The sequence below is a fragment of the Diabrotica virgifera genome, chromosome 7 (genome assembly GCF_917563875.1).
Source record: "Diabrotica virgifera virgifera chromosome 7, PGI_DIABVI_V3a".
Classification (NCBI taxonomy): domain Eukaryota; kingdom Metazoa; phylum Arthropoda; class Insecta; order Coleoptera; family Chrysomelidae; genus Diabrotica; species Diabrotica virgifera.
In genome coordinates, this window is record NC_065449.1 from 16,082,308 (window position 1) to 16,105,879 (window position 23,572).

Below are 23,572 nucleotides of genomic sequence, written 5' to 3' on the forward strand. Positions count from 1 at the left end.
CTGAGTTCGTACTATTGTCCAAAAAACCAGGAGCAAAAGTTTGTAAAGACTGTAGGACCATAAGCCTAATGAGCCATCCGCTGAAGCTGCTTTTAAAAGTCATCCACAATTATTGTGAACGGCTTTGTTACGAGGGAGGCTTTATTTAGCGTGCAGGTGTTGTTTCAGAAATGTACATAGATTGACTACAAAAAGGCTTTCGATAGAGTCAGGCAAAAACAAATGATGGAATTGCTGAAGAGGACAGGGATTGAGGGAAGATACCTAAAAATAATAGCTAACTTGTATTGGAATCAATCAGCGGTGCTCCGAATAGATGGAGAATATACAGATCAGGTCAAAATCTTAAGGTGAGTGACGAGTGAGACAGGGGTGCATAAAATTTCACCGCTGATATTCAATCTGTACTCGAAAGCACGAAGAGGCTCTAAAATATGTTGATGAAGGCATCTCAATAAATGGAGTCAACCTCAGTAACCTGCGATATGCAGATGATACAATAGTGTTTTCCAATACCATAGAAAGGCTGTAAAACTTAATGAACAAAATAAGGAAACAAGTAGAACATATGGACTAGATATAAACACCATCAAAGCCAAGCTAATGGTCATCTGCAAGGAAAACATAACTAGAGTAAATCTGTATGTGAACCAAATGAGAATTGAACGTGTCTCACAATACAACTACTTGGGAACTATAATAAATGAGTCGTGGGACAATAACCAAGAGATTAGATGTCGCATCGGAAAGGCAAAAAGTGCATTCTTGACTATGAGCTCTGTGTTCAAGAGCCATGACCTGACCCTAGAAACAAAAATAAGGCTCCTTAAATGTTACGTGTACTCAATGCTTCTATACGGAGTAGAAACGTAGACATTGAATTTCAGACTTTTGAGCTATGGTTGCACAGAAGGATCTTGAAGATGCCATGGACAGACACAACCGCAGATTTGGTCAACATCGTGAAGGACCGTAAGCTGCAGTACTTGGGACATATAATGAGAAATCAAGGCAGATACGAGCTCTTCCAATGCATTTTGCAAGGTAAAATTGAAGGAAAAGGGGCTCAGGACGAAGAAGAATATTCTGGCTTGCTAACCTGAGAGCATGGAAAGACCTCAACACAACTATACACAACTATTCCGTATAGCAACCAACAAAATCATCATAGCGAGAATGATCGCCAACGTTCGGAATGGACAGGAACCCTAAGAAGAAGACTTTTGGTACAATCCGTGTATTATGCTGTTATGTAATGCACTTTTTGACGCATTAGAACTCACTTTGAAACCTATTACGTAATTTCCGAGTGAACACTCCATAGGTATATTTAGACATCAGCGACCTGCATCAAGATCATTAACTACCACCTATAAAACCGGCTGACAATAAAGTCAAAAGATCCAATCAATATTAATAAAAATAAAACAGTTCGGCTACTGTCAGCATACTAAGAGAATCGATTACAGAGTCCACGTAAGTGACACCATAAAACGGCAGTTACTCAAGCCAAGTAATTGCTATGTGTTTGCTTTGATGCATACTAAAATTATCTTTTTATGTGTTGTTACGAAGATAATTGATTTTCAGTTCGTAAATTATCATCGATTGTTAAGAGTCCCATTATGTTTTACGATGTTACGAAATTAAATAAACCTCATATTAAAGAATAAAAGGAGTACCATAGAGTTATATATTAGCATAGAGAGAGTGTCATTCAGAGCGAAGTGACGACACCATCTTTTTTATTTGGATTAGTGCTGTTTCACTCTTACGCATAGTAAAGCTGCTACAGTTGTCCTCCTCTTCCGTGCCTATTTTCACACTGAATGTCATCATAGATTTTCGATACAATGTGTTAGAAAGAGATGCCGCAAACCAGTCCATGAGATCTTGTCGTCAGGAAGCGCGGAAGGTAGGCTCCCTCTATGTTAATATATACCTCTATGAGGAGTACATACATCAATCTTAACCAAGTCGGATTGAGATGTGGTTTCATTCAGGCTATTGGATCTGATTAGTGAGTCGGATCTATAGATTTCCGGATTCGCTGAATTCCGGATTCGCCTCTTAAGAGCACACAGTAGCGATCAACAGATAGCAACAAACGCGGTCCAAGATTGCGAAAGTTCTGCGAATTTTCAAAAGTGAGACAACATTACGTCGGTAATTTGACACTGACAGTGACGTTTATACTATCAAAAACAATAATTTTTATACACATAGGCGCGAAATGTTGCCAAGTCAGTGACGTTCGATTTCTTGTTATAAAAAAATCGATTTTTAGTAGTTCTAATGTGACACAAAATCTAGGCACGGGATAAAAAAGTTTATTTGAAGAAAGTGTATTTTTTGTCTTTCTTAATGGCGGTACAGGCTCCTTTTTTCAATATTTTATTTAGTTATAGAGTAATTTCCACATACTAACATAATTCTGAAATTGGGCTCTGTACCGCCATTCTTTATTATATTACGAATATGTGTGCCAAATATCTCGACAAAATATTCAAAATTAGAGCCTCAATATTGGAACGCGTTTGTTGCTACCTGTTGATCGCTACTGTTGGCTCTTAATATCCGATGAATATTAAGAGGCGCGAAAATGTATTTTCATTTTGATGGAAAATAAAATTCTAGTTTTATTCTGAAAGATTTTTCCATATTTGCCAAATAAGTAAAACGCGTCACAAAATAGCTTTAAAATGCAAACTGCATCAAAGTAACTTTTTTGTGGCGTGTTTTACTTCAAATTTAGCAAATATTATATGGAAAAATTTTTCAAAATAAAACTATAGTTTTATTTTCCATCAAAATTAAAATACATTTTTGCGCTACGTAATATTCATATTAGCTCTTTTGTAGCTGTAATATGGTATGCGGCACTCATTTCGGCGTTTAGCGGTTTTTTTATTCTTGTGAATTAGACAGCTGTGATCATCCTCTAGTTATATAGTAAGTATATATCATATAGGGCTTTTCATCGATTGTCATTTGTTTCGAGCTTCTGTCATGTGTCACATAATTTTAATATATCTACGCCATACGTATTTGCTTTGTATTATTGTTATATACCAATAACGTATGACGTAGATATATTAATATTATGTGACACATGACAGAAGCTCGAAACAAATGACTGTGAATGAAAAGCCCTATTGATGAAAACCACAACTTATTTGTTGAAATGAGTAATATTGCAGCACTTTAACAACTCACCGTAAAGTTCCAACAGCTACTGTATATGTACAATAATAATATAAACAATGCCCTAAACCAATGTAAATTTGCAGCAAGATGCAAAATAGTAAAACAACCGAGACAATGCAAACATGCAATAATACTATACAACTAGAACATTCGGAAATAACAAAATAAACATAACAATATAAGCTCAATTATAGCTGTGTTAGTAGGTCAGAGAGCATTATAGCGAAAGGCAAAATCTATTACAACATTCGTCTAGAAATTAGTATCTAATTTCAAATTGTGCTCAAAAAGTACGACAAGCAGCTGTGAGCTGTGCTTTCAAAAATTTACGGTTAATTAGAGAATGTATTTTTATAGGTTATGTTTTTGTACGTTAAGTTTTTGACATCAACTTCAATGTGTTTCTTGTAGGACTGGATCCCGCGTACCAAAAAAAGTTTATTAGTAGCAAGCTGAAAATTTGTTATTCTCCTTTTCATGAACATTTTTCAGTGCGTCACAAATTATAGAAAAAAAGGTAAGTCCGTGATAATACACATTTATGACATTTATTCTAACGTGACATTTTAGTTAAATCTGACAGTTGTCAAATTTTATTTTCAATTTGGAATAAAACCAAATCAATTGTGTCTATTGCATTTATAAAATGGTATTTTCTTTCATTTGTATAGTCTTATAAATTGTACAGATTATATTGATAATATTATTATTTTATTTAATAAATAATTCTTTTTTGATTATGGCGCCATCTATCGACAACTAGAATAATCACCGAACTAGAATAATTACCGAAGTATTCCCAGACGTGCCTTTTTTTCTGTCACATACAATTTAATGCGTTAGAGAGAAATCGAAAAACTGTGACGCACTGAAAGATGATCATGAGAAAAAGAATAATAGCTTAACGGCGTCTAGTCGGACAAACAGTACTAAAAGTTTGATGTATGGGAACACTGGAACAGGGGAAGTTTTAATTGTGGAACTGGTTACAGGTTTTGAACGTCAGACTACGAAAACGTCCCATGTATTTTGTCGGACAGAACTTCCAATTGATTTGTTACCCTTTCATTAAACTCTGATGCAAAATACAGACTGCTATTTACCACTAACATTATTCCTGTCATTTGACATATTCTACTTGTCAAATTTATTAAAATGCCCAACATATTTGTCGGACAAACATTCTGTCATATATTTTATTTAAATTTTGCTATTAAATGTACTTAAAAACAACCTGCTAGTTTTCACAATCATAAACTTGTCAGGACACGTTCCACAATTAAAATTACGTTCCACAATTAAAAGTTCCCCTGTTCCAGTGTTCCCATATATTAAAGTTTGTCCGACTAGACACCGTTAAGCTATTAAAATTTAATTTTCAGCTTGCTACTAATAAAGTTTTTTTGGTACGCGGGATCCAGACCTATTATAATGTTCCAGGGCACGCTAAAGGGTCAAAAATGTTAATAAAGTAGTAAATTATATAGATATGTAAAAGTGAATTTATGTACTATCACATGTATACAGTGGCGTAGCTACCATGGGTGACGCCCGGGGAGGTAATCGATGGTGTCACCCCAAATACTAAAATTAAGAGTTGTTAAAATAAACGAAAATCCGATAAACGTATGTTTTGAATAATGAAAAAAAAATAAGAATTATAGTTAATGAAATTGCACCGAGAATATTTAGCTTTGTTTGCGTTATTGTTGCTCGCAAGTAATCTTTGATTCATTTTAGCTTACTTACTAAAACTTCTCTCACATGAAGCAACCGATACACAAATGGTCATAAACAATTTTAATGCGACCAATTAGTTTGGGAGGAATTCCATGAAATCCCATTCCACAATGAAATTTTAAAAAGTCTACAGCTAACCTTTTAGAGGCTGTAATACTGGCCGCTTGTAAATGTCTTCTGAACTTTGGTATTTCTAGTAGGAGGTCTGCTTCTAATACTTCCTCACAGCAAAAATCACAAAATGTTGAAACAGTTAATTTCAACTGTTCACTGTTCGGGAAAAGCAAAGTGTGTGTCTGCACAACCTCGAACCATGAAGCCACATCTTGAATGGACTTTGATCTGGTTTCTAGTTCAACATTGTATAGGTCAAAACATTCCAACACGTCCTTTTGAAGTTCGGTTTGAAGTGTGAGTTCTGTATCGGTACCTAACTCACCATCCATCCATTTTTGACGTAGAATTCGTTTTTCGGTGGGAATGTCTTAGTCCTCATATCTTTTCGTGGCAAAATCTATTACTTCATCTATATTCTATAATATGACTACGGTTTTTTTCAATATAAAAATAAAGTGCTCCTATTTTGGTCGGTGATTGATCAACGGTTATACAAAAAATTGATTTGTCTTAATACATCATTCCAAGAGAAAAGGTAACAAAGAAATAATGTGAAATTACATTCAGGGGGCATAAGGTTATGTGCAACATTTCTGGTGTCTAAATTTTTTTGTTGATGACATAATTTCTCAATTGCAGCAACGACACTATTAACATGTGCTAATACTTTAACTGCAGCATAGTGAGCACTCCAATGCATTGTGGATAGTCGCTTAACAGATGCTCTAAGTGGAAGCAGAAGAAAAATTAAAAATTGCCTCTAGAGTTCTGAGAAATGTTACACAAAATGTATTTTGTGCAAAAGAGTACTGGCCACATAAAATAATTAAATGATCAATATGTACATCTAACGATAATAATCTTTTTGTTTTTGCTTTAATAATAGCTTGTATTCCTCCATATACATGACAGCTGCATTATCGTATCCCTGTGAACGGTACTTCATAACATCTAAATCATCAATATCAAGTTTCTTGACAATTTCGTTACTTAGATCAACTGCTTGTTTGCTTTTAACGTAAAAATCCAAGAAATGCCTCTTTGACCTCAACATTTCTCGGTTTCGTGTGTTCACAAAATAATATTGAATAATATTTTGATTGTAAACTGATTAAAGTTACAAATTAACGATTCATTCTTTTGTGATCGGGTCTCTCGGGTGTCACCCGTTCGGGCGTACCGCCCCCTCCGCCCCACCCTAGCTACGCCACTGCATGTATATTATGATACCAAATTCAAACGTGGGGTCCGACAGGGATGTACACTACCACCTCTGCTCTGCTGTTTAACACATACACTGAGGAAATCTTTCAAGAAGCAGTAGATGATTAGAAACAGTTGAAGCCGGAATTCGAATTAACGGAGAAAGTATCAATAACGTCAGATACGTGCACGACAGTGTGGTATTCGTAAAGCCCTTCAAAAGTACTGAATAGGATCACATAAGTAAGTCAGATTTATGGTTTTTCACTAAATATTAAGAAGACAAATATTGAAATCCAAGGCAAAAAAATAGAACAGGTAGATACATTTAAATACCTTGGAATAATTTTAAATACGAAGGGGACACAAGAAGACGAAATTGGAAATAGGATAAAAGCAGCCACAAGAACATATCATTCACTGTATAAAAACTTCTTAAATAAAAAAGAAATAACTAGGAAAACCAAAATGATAATATTTAAAACAATTTACGTACCAATTGGGTATTGAACGACAAACAAGAAAAGAGATTGCAAGCAGCGGAAATGAGGTATTTAAGAAAAGTCGTGGGAGCTAGGAGAATCGATAAAAGACGTAGCGAAGATATTAGAAGAGAATTAAAAGCAAAATCAGCCCTCAGAGAGCAGCCTATCGAAATAAATAAATGAAGAGAAAAAATATGATTTGTATCATAAGATTATTAATAGTTCAATATGTTCTTTTCCAGATTGAAATAATTCAACCGCTCCATATATTTGCCTCACATTGTATATTAATTTTTATATTTCCAAGTTTTCAAAAATATTAATTTTTAAATAGATTTGATACTTATTTCTGGACGTAATGATTAAACTGCTACTACTAGGAAATAACGAGTTCAATTACACTATTGTTGTTAGTAGGTCAGAGAGCATTATGAAATACTAAATCTATTATTTCTGCAATAATTGATGAACTGAGGAAAATTATTGTTACCGAAACTAGTGAGGAAATTTCGATGATTGTTGTCGTGATGATTCATTTGAGAATTACGAAAAAAATGGTTCTGCAAAATTGTGTCTAGCTCACGATATTGCCAATCCTATATTTTCAAATTCCGGTAATTCTGTCTCCATGTTTAGTAATGTATGTTAATAGTAAACGTAAAAGGCAAGTTGGGGCTAAGTTCCGCGTATTTGTTTACTAGAAGTAGGTGTCTATTTCTTGTATTTACATAGTTTATTAGTTGAATGATTAAACGACCTGTTGCACAGGGTGTCCATAATAATAATACATAATATCGTATGGAATTGTTGCCGGGAGCAATAGCATCTTTAATCCTCTTTCATGTAACTAGTGTCGATGTACGCTAGTCCAAAGTAGGACCGATGTGCCTTCCGAAGAACGGTGGCGGTTCCTTATCATTTTTGGAAATAAAAAAAATTCGAGTGTTCTTTGAGCTATTGGCGCCATAGGGTGTCTATAAACTTTGGTTATCAAAGACATTCAGTTTTTAAGATAGCAACATTTAAAGATATAAAAAGGTACATCACATTGTACACGAAAAATGAGAAAGCTTTGTACTAAATGTCCCACAAGAAGAAATATCAGTAAATAAAACTATATTTGGTTACAAGGGGGCTTACCTCTAGGAGACATGTATATGTATATGTATGTATGACAAAAAGCAACCAGATAGATGTATGGTTCAGACAATATAAAAAAACGCTTACTAAACTTGCCTTACCAAATATGGAAAAACAAAATGGCTTTCGTGCAGACAGATCCCGTATGAACAGCATATTTTCTCTAAAGCAGGTTATTGAGAAAAGATTAGCCCACAACTTTTCAACTCATATAGTCTTTATAGATTTGAAAAAGGCATACGAAAGTGTACCACTTTCAATGCTCTGGGTAGCAATGAAAAAACAAGGAATAAATAAAAAATATATAAGAGCAAACTGGAATCAAATTAACTAGACAATTTCCTATTAGTAAGAGTCTAAAGCAAGATTGCAGCATAGCACCTATACTCTTAAAAATATATCTGAAAGAAGCGTCCCCAGTGTGGAAAAGAAAGTGCTGCAATATGAGCATCCCAATCGAAGACTAGAGATTGTTGTACACCACACACTTCGCTGACGACCAAGCCATTGTACTTTATTAAAGACAAGAGTGATATAGAATGTAGACTATATAATAAAGAAAACTGGAAGGAGTACAGAAAGTGGGGCCTCACAATTAATATACAAAAAACCGAGTACTTAGTTGCTGGAGAAGAACCAGAAAACCTACAAATTGAAATGGGAACTACATATCATATTATCAAATGAAACCTTAAAATACTTGGGAGTCCAAATAAATCTGGGAAATAAATCAAAAAAACAAATCAAAAATTAAGACCATGGAAATGAACTATTGGAGACGATGTTGCCGACTCACTAGACTTGATAGGGTATGGAATGAAGATATTCGAAAAGAAATGGAAATTTATGTAGGCATAATAGACACAATTGAAGCCAAAAGACTAATCTGGTACGGACACTTGCAAAAAATGCCTGAAAATAGATGGCCAAAAAATACCAAGACGATCCTGGAGAGAAGATGTCGAAGATGTAATAACCGCCAGAGGTTATTACATCTGTTATTATAAACAAGATTGTTTTGGCAGAGAAGGCTGGAAATTAGGATGAGAGAAAGGGCGCCAGCTGTAAAAGACTCACATACTTGTCCTTTTATGTAATGTAGTCTTGCACAATAAATCAACTGGCTGCAGTACTACCTGATCGGAGTGAAACAGACCATTTCTAGGGAAAAAGAAGAGTCTAATGAATGAATGATTGATGAGCGATGATCTTTTGAACATATTATTATTATTGGCAATAGGCGGCTAGACTTTTGCAAGCATAAAATTTGGTCAGTAAGCATGATAGCTGAATTAGAAAGGAAGCTAAGCTATTTCGTACCTTCCAAAATAAGAATTGTAGGTGGTGGGGGTAATTTGGTCGTGACTTCTGGACACGAGGTCGTGGAGATTTCGGTACTGGAATAATTTTCGGTTGTAGATGACTCGGTACTGCTGTCGCTGGTGTTGCTATATCGTTCAGTGGTAGTAATATTATGGGGTTGTATGACTATGTTGTCGTAATCATAGTCCGCTGTGGAGTTGTCTGAAAATTCCAGAGAATCTAAGGATGGACAAGAACATTCGCAAGCCCCACCAGAGACATCGTTTTCAAAATCGGGTAAGTGAGCGGAAGCAGGCTTGTCTGATAATTTTGCTGTTTCTGTAGGCCGGGTTTCTTTAGTGTCAATTTCAACTCCTGGCTCCCCTTTGCCATCAGTTGGTACTGACACCGAAAGCATATACACAGAGGGCTCGCTGTTAGTATCGTCCGTCGCTATAGTTAAGTTCACCACAATTTTTTTAGAGGGCAACATGCTGGGTTTGTGTACAGGGGAAATATCTATAACTTTAACACTAGGTACAGGTTTAGGGTTAGTTCCAAAATCATTGAAAATTTTATTGTTAGTAGCATTGTTGTATAATACAGCGGGCTCCTTGATAAGGATCTGTTTTAAGTCTTTGTTTCCATCCATCGGCAGAATAGACAAATTTACATCAGTTAGTTCTTTCGAATTAGCTTCATTGTTTGTTATTTTGTAGCCTGCTTTAGATTTTTGTGTTGTAGATAGAAGTTTATTGTTCATCTTCATGATTTCGATACTTTCCAGAGGCTCATCTTTAATAAAATCGTCGTATTCTTTGTCTAAATGAAACAAAGAAGCATCCGACAAGTTTTCTTCTTCAGAACTACCTATAAGATCATAGTAAAGATTTTCTTCTGTGACATACGTTACCGCTTTCTTTGTAGTAGGAGATATTTCACCAAAAGTAGAAGTAGTCAAAGTTGAAGATTCTTGAGTAGTACTAAGCTCTTCAGAAGTTGTTAAGGTTTCTTCGGAAGAAGGCGAAGAAGTTGTAACATCAGTAGAAGAGCTAGTCGTGTATGAAGAAGTGGTACTGTCTGTAGCCCCAGTGGAAGCAGTATCGCTGGTGCTACCTAGCGTTGTAGACAAACTACTCAAATCATGCAAAGGTGTAACAGTACTATCAGCATGCAAACCAGGTGTGGTGGAACTCCTAGAACTAGAACTAATAGAAGTGGTACTATCATCGTGTAACACAAAAGCATGCGGAGGATCTAAGATATTTCTACGTTTTCTGGAATGTGCAGGGTGTGAGTATTTACCTCCCGTGTTGGAAGTTTTCGGTCGTGTCGATATCGAGAGGTTCGTTTCGGAGGAGGGCGACGTTTTCGACGCGGGGGCGATTTGGGGGTTGTCCCCGACGAGTACTTCGCAGGGTTTCGTGTTCTGATATGACAGATTCAGTAAACTCGATGCTGAAACAAAACAAAATTCAGTTAATATAATTGTTCAATATTACATTGACGTAAACTCTTATGTAAATTACATCCCTACTCGTAATAGTCGCTTCCAAAGTGAAAATGTAACACTCTAGTAGAATTAGTTAAAAAATTTGAAGTCAGATTGAAGAAAATTTTTATTGTATAATCAAAAAGACATGAAGAAAAACATCGAGAGAAAATCAAAGAGAAAAACATATCACAATTTCTTAAGAAAAGCACCATTGGCGCTACGAATCATCCCCATCTATATCTCCGATGTGTAGTCATCCGCAGATAATCTACCTGTAATCTCAACTTTTACTCTTTCCTGGTCTACCGGAGGAGACAGTCGTCTCTTCGTTATGCGGTAGCAGCTGCTACTATCGTCATCATCATCATCCCAAGTGGGAAATCAAAGTTTGTTCTATACACATTATTTGTTGCCAATGTGATTGTCATTAATGAATACTATTTGTCTTTATGATATATGTTAATATCGCTTAATTCTAAGGCTTTCTAGAGAGTCGTTTAAGAGGGATACTATCGTATCATTTTCTAAGGTCGACATGTAGTAAATGTACGTTGTACGTGTTGATTATTAGTGGTTTTCTGTTCTTATTAGTTGCCTAACGCAAAATAAGTAGTCCGCAATCGATCTTCCGGCTCTAAAATCTGTTTGCTCTTCTGCTTGTTTGTATATCTTTGTAGTCTCTTTCGATATTTTTGGATATTGTTTGAACCGACTCAAGGATCTTGTGACCACTATCCCCCGTAGTGCGGCAGATTCGTGCAAATATTATAAGAATTGCACATTTAACGATACAAGAATATAATTTGGTCCACGTATACTGCACATGCAAAGGTACAAATTTAGATATGAGGCCATCTCAGATTTTGCCTTTTACAAAAATTGCGGTAATTCAAAATGGGCGACTATACATATATGACTAATAGCACGATATCTTTTGAATGAAAAGTTCGATCTCAACCGAATTTGCTACATAAGTTCCTTTTGTGATTTGCAAGATCGATATCGTGAACTGGAAGAATCGGTTTACCAGAAGTTATGTTTTATCTATTTTCTTGTGTAAAACAATTTTGTATATTATGTAAATAATTTATTTTCAATTTTTTCACCCTGTATATATTAATTTTTCAAAATGGTAATACCACCATTGAAAAGAGCGTAAGAATATGTTTTAGGAAATATTTTGAACTTTTTAGTTATATTAATTACCATTTAATAAATGCATAACGTATCTTCACATGTACCTATGTGTGGTAGATTCGTGCAAATATTATAAGAATTATTGTGAATTTAATGGTAGAAGCATATAATTTGGACCACATATACTACACATACAAAAGTTCAAATTTAAATATGAGGCCATCTCAGATTTTGCCTTTTACAAAAATGGCAAGCATTCAAAATGGCGGCTGTAGATATGTGACTAATAGCACGATAACTTTTGAACGAAAAGTCCGATTTCAGCCAAATTTGGCACCAAGGTTCTTTTTTGATGAGTAAGATCTAGGTTTTGAACCGGAAGAATCGGTTTACCAGAAGTTGTGTTTTTACTGTTTTTTATGTAAAAATATGTTGTTTTTTTTTTCAATTCTTCCACCCTGTATATATTAATTTTTCAAAAAGGTAATACCGCCATTGAAAAGAGTGTAAAAATATTTTTTAGGAAAGATTTTGAACTTTTTAGTTATGCTAATTACCTTTTAATAAATGCATAACGTATCTTCACATGTAGCTATCTATGTGCGGCAGATTCATTATGAATGCCCGCCATTTTTGTAAAAGACAAAATCTGAGATGGCCTCATATCTAAATTTGAATCTTTGTATGTGTAGTGTATGTGGTCCAAATTATATGCTTTTTGCATTAGTGCACAATAATTCTTATATTATTTGCACGACTCTGCCGCACATAGGTTCATAGGTACATGTGAAGATACGTTATGCATTTATTAATTGGTAAATAACATCACTAAAGAGTTCAAAATATTTGCTAAAAAATATTTTTACGCTCTTCTCAACGCCGGTATTACTTTTTTGAAAAATTAATACCTAAATACAGGTGGAAAGAATTGGTAAAAAATCAACATGTTTTTACATAAAAATTAGGAAAAACACAACTTCCGGTCAATCAATTCTTTCTGTTCAAGACCTTGGTCTTACACATCAAAAGAAGAACCTATATACCAAATTTAATTGAAATCAGACTTTTCGTTCCAAAGTTATCGTGCTATTTAGTCACATATGTATAGTCGCCATTTTGAATGCCCGCCATTTTTGTAAAAGGTAAAATCTGAGATGGCCTTATATCTAAATTTGAACCTTGATGTATGTAGTATATGTGGTCCAAATTATATGATTCTACCATTAAATTCACAATAATTCTTATATTTGCACGAATCTGCCACACATAGGCACATGTGAAGATACGTTATGCATTTATTAAATGGTAATTAACATAACTAAAAAGTTCAAAATATTTTCTACAAAATATTTTTACGCTCTTTTTCAATTGCGGTATTACCTTTTTGAAAAATTAATATATACAAAGGGAAAAAATTGAAAAAAAAAACATATTTTTACATAAACAACCAGTAAAAACACAACTTTTGGTAAACCGATTCTTCTGGTTTACCACATCCATCTTGTAAAGCAAAAAAAGAACCTATATACCAAATTTGGTTGAAATCGGACTTCTCGTTCAAGAGTTATGGTAATATTAAACACATATGTATAGTCGCCATTTTGAATGCCCGCCATTTTTGTAAAAGGCAAAATCTGAGATGGCCTCATATCTAAATATGTTTAGTATATGTGGTCCAATGCTTGTATCATTAAATGTGCAATTGTTTCACATATCGGCCGCACTACCGGTAATTTTCACAGTTGTCTTTACTGTCCTTTTATGTATTGTTGAAATGTAAGATTATTTTAAATCTGCCGGCGTTTCTCTGTTGATACAGTTCTAGAATAATTCTGTTGGCAGACTATTAGCTCGAAAGATACCGTTCTTCAAGTTCTTGCAAATTTCTACAACTCTTGATTCCTGTATTTTTATCGGGAATGCCAATACCGTTACATTAGTGTCTATGTTTTCAGCATTTATAGATCTGTCTCTGGTTTGGATTAGTAGATTTGAGTGTTTTTTCCATTTTTCTGTTGTCTCGGTTTACTAATTATTCATTGTACAACATAACTTTTTAAAAAATGGTTTTAATTTGTAAAATTTTGTTAATTGAACAGACGTTTGAACTATTCTTGTAAAACTGGTCTTAAAATTTTGTTTTAATTGAGAAGAACTAATCAATGACAATATCTTATCTTTTTTAAAAGTAGACTGGCTTTTCTTTCTTCCATTTGGTTTTATGAGAATTGAGAGAATCATCGAAGCAGCCGCTCCCCCATAAAATAACCCCAGTAATTCAAAAATACGCAACAAATGGAACATGGATCAAAATTAATGAGTGAACGAAAGTAGAAAATATAAATGGTTCACGTGTAACATCGGCATTAGAGCTTTATCTTTCTGTCGCTGGTATTGACGGCAGCCATCCTTTTCTAAAGACTCTCCAGGTAAAAGGCCCATTTGGAGAGGATAACTTCGGGTATTAAATACGCTCGAGTGGCACATAATTGAAAATCTGATTTGGCCCGGTTAAAAAGGGACCGAGGGTTGACAACTCGGAAAGATTTTTTTGCAGATTCTTTGTCGATGAGTACAATAAGTCGAAACGGTTACTAATTCACAAAATCTCTTTGAAGCCGTCTAATAATGGAATATCTGTATTCTCATAATTTATACTTCACCGAGATATGAATGAGGGAATAGGAATAAAAGCCAAATCTTTTCATCGCTCTGGTAGATAGTAGTTCAGACGTTTTTTTAGTTGTTATGGTAACAAGGACCACAAGAGGTCTAAGATTTGTCGTCAATCAAATTTATGACCCGTGAAATTTTTTAATTCTTGGGTAAAATTCAACAATATTATTAAATGTTTGAAATCCTTAAGTGCCTTCACTATATAAGAATAATGTGTTGCATTCTTGTTTATTTTTCAATTCGGTTTCTAAAAAAGTTCTTTATTTTGATATTTTTACATTCTCGCTAAACTTTGATTAATCTTTCCTTTTTTCGTTTTAGTCCGTTCTTTAACGGTAAAACATTGCAAAACCTTTAAATTTTAAAGAACCGCTTGGATTGACATGAAATTTGGCATACACATAGCTAACAAGTCAAAGAAAAAAAGTGATATTGTGCCGATATGTGCTTTTGCCCTGGGGGTGGTTTTCACCCCCTCTTGGGGGTGAAAAAATATTCGTCCAAAGAAAGTCAGGAAATGGATAAACTGGCTAATTTTAAGTAACTTTTCTTCTATAGAGTTTTTTCACTAAGTCAATACTTTTCGAGTTATTTGACAGTGAATATGTTCATTTTTTCAACAAAATAACCACGCTTTTAGACGATTTTTCGTAAATAACTCAAATAGTAAGTATTTTGTCGAAAAAACGTTTTAAGCAAATATATAGCCTGTAAAAATTAAAAAAAAGGTGTATATATCACGTCTCTACACCTAGTAAAAGCAGAGTTATAGCTAATGAAACATAGGTTCATATTCGTCAAATTCCAAATGTAATTCTTTAACGTGAAATAACCAAAAATTAAGTACATTTCGGGGAAAATTCATTAAAACTTATTTAAAGTGTTTAAAAAAAGCTTTATTTTTGTTTTATAAACAAAATTTCTAACATCAAAATTAAACAAGTTACGCTCAAAATAAAGTTTAGTCCCTTTTGGTTTTGGTAAAAAAATCGAGAAAATCACCCCCTAATTAGTATCTTAAATGAACTTAATCGTTACGACTTCACAAGTTTCTTGACTCGTGTATATATTGTTTATATGATCTGTAAGTTTCATCGGTTCAAAGTCCTTATTATTGAAAGGGCTGTAGTTAAAAGGGGTTGAACGAGTCACTGATCACGAATGTATGCAAATTTAGAAACACCAAATCTTAATCAATTTTTGTCGAACAGAAAAACAAAAAAATACATGATATTCAGAAAAACAAATCTGACTTTTTTTGTTTTTCGAGATTTTTGGTATCTCTAACAATTTTTAAGTTATTTTGAAAAAAAGCATATTTTTCAAAATTTAAATTTTTAAAAATTTTACTTTGAAACCAAATTGATTCAAAAATAAGCATTTTGACTCGATCAAACTTACAGATCATATAAACACAACATAAGTAAAATAACTTGTTGAGCGGTAACGATTAATTTCATTTAAGTTGCTAATTAGGGGGTGGTCTTTCCGATTTTTTTTTGCAAAAACAAAAGGGACCAACTTTATTTTGAGCACAAATTGCTTAAATTTAATGCTAGAAACTTTTTGTAAAAACAGAAATAAAGCTTTTTTTAAACACTTTAAAAAAGTTATAATAGGTTTTCCCCAAAAAGTGCTTAATTTTTTGGATATTTCACGTCGAAATATTCTATTTGAAATTTGGTGAATATGAATCTATTTTTCATTGGATATAACTCTGGTTCTACGAGATCCAGAGACCTAACGCGTACATCATTTTTTTTACTTTTTTATGTGCTATATTTTTGCTAAGAACGTTTTTTTCGACAAAATACTTACTTTTTGAGTTATTTGCGAAAAACCGTCCAAAAATGTGGTTATTTTGTTGAAAAATAAACATATTCACTCGCAAATAACTCGAAAAGTGTTGACTTGGCGAAAAAGCTCTATAGAACAAAAGTTACTTAAACTTAGTCAGTTTACCCATTTCCGGAATAATTTTGGACATATATTTTTTCACCCCCAAAAGGGGGTGAAAGTCACCCCCAGGGCAAAAGCACACATCGGCACAATATCACTTTTTTTCTTTGACATGTAAGCTATAAGTGTGCCAAATTTCATGTCAAACCAAGCGGTTCTTTAAAATTTAGAGCAAAACCCGTGAAAGAATGGACTATTTATATTACGCTAGAAATTTTATGTTACGATATTTTATTTTTTTAGGCAACTTGTGAAAGAAAATGACCAAAAATTTACCTTTCAAACTCAAAAACCGGATGAGCCAAGCAGAACCAAATTGACCAGCCTCATAGGTATGGTCCCATGATGCTTCCAGCCCAAAATCTGCACCAAACAGTGATACCTACGTTATTGATACATTTTTTTGGCAGCAACATGTACATTCTCTAAACACCAAATATGGTAATTTTGACGATTAATCCATCAAGGTGAAAATCTGCTTCATCGCGTAGGATGGATTTGCTCGAAAAATCAGTATCCAGTTGTTTATGTTCAATATTCCATATAACTTTTATAACGAACTCTCTTCGCGGTGCATGGCTATTAAGCTTTAGCTGTTGTATCATCATCATCACCATCAACGGTGCTACAGCCCTATAAAAGAACCTCGACCTTCCCAAGTCTATTACGACAGTCGTTTCTATCCATTCCCAACTGTTGCCAGTTTACTGCGCCTATTTTTCTGCCATCCTCACCTACACCATCCTTCCATCTGAGTTTTGGCCTACCCCTATTTCTACTTCCTACAGGTTGTGACATAAGGATTGTTCTGTTGTGATCTTGCTAGATGTCCTGCTTATCTCAGTCTTCCTATTATTATAAGAGATACGACGTCTTTACCGCCAAATATATGTTTATATCTGTGGTATATCTCTTTGTACCTCCTCTTCCGTACATCATTTTCACAGATGCCACCGAATATTCCTCTCAGGATCCTTCGTTTAAATATAAGCAGAACGTTTTCATCTGTCTTGGAGATGGTCCATGTCTGCGATCCATATGTCAACACTGGTTGTATAAGTGTTTTGTACATGGTTATTTTTGTTTTTTGGTTTAAGTTTCTGCTTCTCATTTGTGTACTCAATCCAAAATAGCATTTGTTTGCTAGGATTATCCTTCGCTTGATTTCTTCCGTCATGACGTTCTCCTTGGTGGTCAGGGAGCCTAAGTATGTGAATTTGTCCACCACTTCAAAGGTAGAGTTATCAACCGTGAATTAGTGACCGATATTTCTGGCTCTATTATTGAGTATTGATGACATCATCTTAGTTTTCTCCTCATTTACTTGCAGGCCTATATTTTTTGAGGCATTTGAGAAGGTGGTGTACATTTATTCGAGTTTGGGTGTTGTGCTGCAACTAGGTCCACATCATCTGCATAATATGCCAAAATTTGGGATGATTTATTAAAAATATTTCTTATGGTTGATAAAGGGAGAGAATGCGAAAACATGGAGTTGATTCTAGTTTACTCCAATCAGACTCTTCTACTTAAATCGGACTCTCACCTTCACGCTGGTGTCCCATGTAAACCGAGCAACCCAACTGGATATCCGGTATCCAACCCCGGGTGGAAAGTTGGGTCGGTAACTCACGAGAGCGGGTGAAATAGCGCTCCGAAAAGGGGGTTTGGCGGTGGGTTAACTACCCAATCCCGTAAAAACCCATAGTTACGACATCGAAACCTGTTGTATCAATTTTTTTCAGCATGGAGATGCAGATCTTCAGTGAGTAAACGGTATAGAAGCTTCGTGACATTGGCAACTCTTGTTCGCGACACCAAATTTATGTTCCTGGACTTTTACCAACACTCACGCACTGCTTAAATAATGACATTTGAACCGCTTGTTTTTGGATGACCAGTCCGTTTGATCCAATTTGACTATCACCAATTGATTCAGTCTAATTGAATCTTTCAATTACACATTATATTCACAGTTGACGAAGTTGTATTAACATTCCGACCATATATTATTTTGTAGGTACGAGATTTTTGAACTATGACCGTCAAATTTTTATTATTTTTAAAATATTGTTCAACAATGAAAACGGATTGTTCTCTCGTGTAAAGCTCTAGTTTTCCTAACCTTAATCTGTCAGCTGTCAAATTGTTTCTTTATTGACAACACTGCACAAATGGCGACAAATTCAAATCTTGCGTGAATTCTTACAGATTGCTTACAGATAAAGGACGCCCATTGCTTACAGATAACGGTTTCCGCCATTTGTTTATCGTACAAGAACCAGATAAGAACTACCTACATATATGAATTTTTAAGAAGAACCTCTCATTTTCATGATTTCAACATTGGACTAAACGTCAACGTCAAAACTGGATGATGTTCTATGAGCTGTAAAGAAAATAATCAATGACGTCTGAAAATAATGAATATTTTGTCGTCTAGGCAGTTTTTAGCGTTTTTTTTATTCTTTTATTTCGATGTTTATCTGGTATTCTCTATGATAAATTTACAATATGGTATTCGTATTCATTGTTACTTAACAGATAAACGTTATAGGACATGTTCGACCAATGTTTCTTCACAATTTATCGAAAAGTATAATGACCAAATATTGTGTAACTCACCTGAAATATAAGAGAGAGCCGCCGTTAAGACGACAGAGAGCATTATGAAGGCGATCGCCGTGCATTTCCACGTACACTTCGACGCCAGTCCTTTCCTAAAATGGAACCGGCTAGCTTGAGGGAAGTGACTGGAATTAGGTCTTCGGAGATTGTTTCGTACGGGCAACACCGGTACCTGCAAACAAAGAAATAACCATGTTACTTAACGATACCATAAAAAGATGATAGAGACAGAAAAATATGTTGTTTTCCTATTTCCGTCACATTTGTGAGAGTGTGATGTTGCTATAATATAACAGTAAACAAATTGTTGTGATATGCAACATATTTTGAATTATAAGTAATAATAATTATAGTCCGCCTTATAAACATTTTGTTTTTTTTGCTTATTAGTAAATTTATATTATTTGGTACATAAAATGAAAGCTTTTTTTTATCGCTTCTCGAAAGTTAGTCACGATGCACATTTGCCTCTTTTCAAGCTGCCTGCACGCTGCGAGCAAGCTACGTGCGATCGCTAGCGGTTTAGCAGTACATGAGTTTACCCACTGTACACTCGAGCTGAGCCACAGCGTGCAAGCTGCTTGCAAGTGACTTGCAAGCGGCGTGGACCGAGAGCACGCCAGTTTGTTATACTGCCACGTGCACGCCGCTTGAAAACAAGTCAGGCGGTTTGGCAGTCTGTGATGGGCAATTATTCAGTACACGGTGACCTCGCGATCGATTTCAACGTAGATACAGAGCTGTTTATTTTTGGCGTGTATTGACGCCGAGAAACCGCTCAAATGTATGTTGAAGAGAAACTTGTAATAACACTTTTTACAAGAATTGATCTTTCAAAATGTTCCGAACTGTATTAAAGTTTATATTTATAGAATCGGATCCAAAACGTTATGAAACCTCTTTTAGGCTTTTGCCTCTTCCCTTGGTAGGTCTGCTCCCTTTTTTGATACGTGGGCTTAGAATTGGGACAATTAGTAGAGTGGCAGAACTACTAGTGGAGCAGGCAAATTGAAGGTGGTATGCAATAGCTAAGAAGCTAACGGTGTTGTGAATTTTGGAGGAAAAGAGAAGCTAACGAAATCATGAGCAGAAAGCATCTCAGATCTCAAACCGGGGACTTTAAGGAAAAATCCCAAAACAGGTCGATTTTTATTTTTAAGTTATGATATTGTGGCATATATAGTATACTAGTGACGTCATCCATCTGGGCGTGATGACGTAATCGATGATTTTTTTAAATAATAATAGGGGTCGTGTGCTAGCTCATTTGAAAGGTTCTTCAATTCTCAATTCAGTAATATAAACATTTACATAATTATTTATACAGGGCGTCCATGTTTATTAAATTAAATTATTTGACAAAAAAAGAAGAATGTATGTCATTTATTTAATTCAAAATACATTTTACTGCCTTCACAAATCAGAACACTAAGTTTATTTCACAAATAAACATTGCTTTTCGCTTAAATTATATGTTCAAACTTCCAAGAGATAGGTGGCTGGCGGGAGCTGGCTTGAACATTGAATTTAATCGAAAAGCAATGTTTATTTGTGAAATAAACATTTTTTAGTTTTCGGGTATTGTACCCTCGGAGATCCGTGGAAAAAATTTACACCCAAAATAACAAAATTCAGTTTGGCAACACTGTGTGAAAGTTGATAGTAACATATCCTTCTTAAGATAAGCACAACTGTAATTTAGTCCAAACAAATTAATATATTTTTTTTGCCAACAAAAATGAGATTTTTCAACCAAATAATGTTTCAAATATGATGTGCAAAATAATTTTTAATTGGGTTCTGCTAATGGGCTTGCTTTTTGTTGTCATTAAAGTAAAAAAACTAAATTTCACTCATTAAATCATTATTGTCCGGTTATCGTCTTAATTATTTTAACTGTACTAATATCCGTCGAGTAATTCTGAATGATTAAAAGGTTGTTAAAACATTTTATCTGTAGCGGCTTCTGGAATATCTTAAAAATATCGAATTTCATTGATAAATTGCACATATCCCACCGATCTTCGCTTCGACCATAACAGTAAAATGTATTTTGAATTAAATAAATTGCATACATTCTTCTTTGTTTTCAAATAAATTAATTAAAAACTTTTTTGGACACCCTGTATAAATAATTATGTAAATGTTTATATTACTGAATAGAGAATTGAAGAACCTTCCAAATGAGCTAGCATACGACCCCTATTCTCATTTAAAAAAATTATCGATTACGTTATCACGCCCAGATGGATGACGTCACTAGTATACCATATATGCCACAATATCTTAACTTAAAAATAAAAATCGAACTCTTTCGGAATTTTTCCTTAAAGTTGCCGGTTTACGAAATAACGAATTTATTCCTTTCATTTGCACCATACTGTATACACATGCAACGGTGAAAAATAGTGTCGCGCACGCTTGATTAGCAATTAAAAAACAAAGGAGTTTTGAATATTGTATTGCAAAAAACTCTTCGGGATTTTATCAATCGATGTTTAAAGAATATCTACCTACCTTGGCAACATTCAAATTTTCAGTTTTTCACATAGTTTTTGAGGGTTAAAAATGGCCGATTTCGCAATTTTTGAATTTTTAATCGCTTATATGTCAAAAACTATCAACTTTAGAGAAAAGTAACTAAAGACCTTTTCTGTTTGGAATAATCCAAAATACCTAAAAAAACTTTTTTAGATGCAAAAAAAGTAATTTTAGGAAAAAAACAAAAAAAAACGTCTAAAAAATTTTTGACCCACTTTTGGTCCTGGCAACATGCAAATTTGTTAAAAGGGGTCCTTTCTGAGTAAGATTGTGCAAAAAATCCGAATCGGAATATTTTTCCTAGCGGATGCGCAGTGGCTTTCTGTTTCTGGACTAATACTTAAAATCCACTGTGTAACTGTGTACAAAAGATATCACATGTCACATACATATTACGTGGTGAAATTTTAGTTTTATTTTTATCAAGTTCTTACCGTATGCGCTCCGTAGGGCAGACTTCCACATCGTTCCGAGTTCTTCATATCCTTCGAAGGACTACTGCACGGTGAATTCGAGGACTTGTAGTCTATACTCGGATTTTTGTTGGCGTGATCTGAAAGAGAGAGCAATCATCGATTATGACATGGGTTCGACGAACAGGAACAGTTGGCTGACGGGTACAGATTGATAAATCGCTTTTTAATCAAGTTAAATTTTTCGGTGGTTCAGGTAGAAAGTGCAGTGGTTGGTTAACTCTTTAAACGAGAGTCTCTTTTGTTTCAAATTTATTGATTGTTTGGTTAATTTTTTTGTTTAAATTATGTAAAAAGTTCAAATTTTATTCTTAAATTTAAGAAAAACAACCAAAAATACGCGGGGTATTTTTAAAGGAATTTAAGAAGGTATCTTTGAGGCTGGGGAAAGAAAATATCATCAACATCTTAAAAGAAACGTCTCTAAAAATACGTTATTCCTACTAAAAGGTTTGGTTACAAAACAAAGATTTACAAAGAATAAAAATGCAAAAACAGTATAAACATAAATATACTCACCGGCACGAAAAACGGGCACCCCAAAAAATGGGTAATTTTTGATGGCTCGTATTTTCTAAACCTGTGATTTAAGTGATTTTTTTAATATGTTATAGCCTTGTTCTTTAGAAATATCGCTGTAATAATATTGTTGCTAGACAGGTAAATTTTTATTGTATACCGGGTGTACCAATCAAACTGTGTTTTTTTCTAAAAGTTTGGAACATCCTGTGCAATATTCTAGCATTTATAAAATTCTGAAATTAAAACCCAACTATAGCCTCAGGTTTTCTTAATATTCTGTTGTTTGATTGATTCGCTTATGTGGGATGATAAAAAAGTTAGGTAATTTAACAACTAGCCATGTTCTTCATCAATACAGGGTGTTTCTAAATAAGTGCGACAAACTTTAAGGGGTTTGAAAAAATAATGACCGTTTGCTTGGTAAACATATGTCCGCAAATGCTTCGTTGCCAAGATATGGGTTGTTGAATTTTTTCTTACAAACTGACGATTTATTTATTGCTCCAAAATCGGTTGAGATATGCAAATGAAATTTCGTAAGTTTTAAGAAGTAGTTATTGCGCATTTTTTGACGTACCTACAATTAAAAATTTTATATTCACCATTGGCGTGCATACGGGTAACATGGCCGGGTAGTATGACCCGTATGCACGCCAATGGTGAATATACAATTTTTAGTTGTACGTCAAAAATGCGCAATGACTTTCTCGTAAAACCTACCAAATTTCATTTGCATACCTCAACCGGTTTTAAAGCAATAAATAAATCGTCAATTTGTAAGAAAAAATTCAACATCCCGTATTTCGGAAACGAAGCATTTGCGTACATATGTTTATAAAGCAAATGGTCATTATTTTTTCATGCAGAATTACCCCTTAAAGTTTGTCGCACTTATTTAGAAACACCCTGAATTGATGAAGTACAGGACTAGTTGTTAAAGTACCTAA

At 34.4% G+C, this 23,572-nt stretch overlaps 1 protein-coding gene across 8 annotated transcripts in view; it reads right to left on the minus strand.

Moving 5' to 3' along the window:
* The window catches only part of LOC126887914 (teneurin-m), a 240,350-nt gene that overhangs the window by 39,312 nt on the left and 177,466 nt on the right, over positions 1 to 23,572 (minus strand). For 5 of the 8 annotated variants that reach the window (XM_050655840.1, XM_050655842.1, XM_050655839.1 and 2 more), the window contains exons 3-5: positions 22,065 to 22,183; positions 19,087 to 19,261; positions 9,213 to 10,652 (exon numbers count right to left, since the gene is read on the minus strand). In XM_050655840.1, coding sequence (XP_050511797.1) covers positions 9,213 to 10,652; positions 19,087 to 19,261; positions 22,065 to 22,183 — 1,734 coding nt within the window. The remainder of the gene's footprint in view (positions 1 to 9,212; positions 10,653 to 19,086; positions 19,262 to 22,064; positions 22,184 to 23,572) is intronic. The other 3 variants (XM_050655844.1, XM_050655843.1, XM_050655845.1) reach the window with 2 other exon arrangements.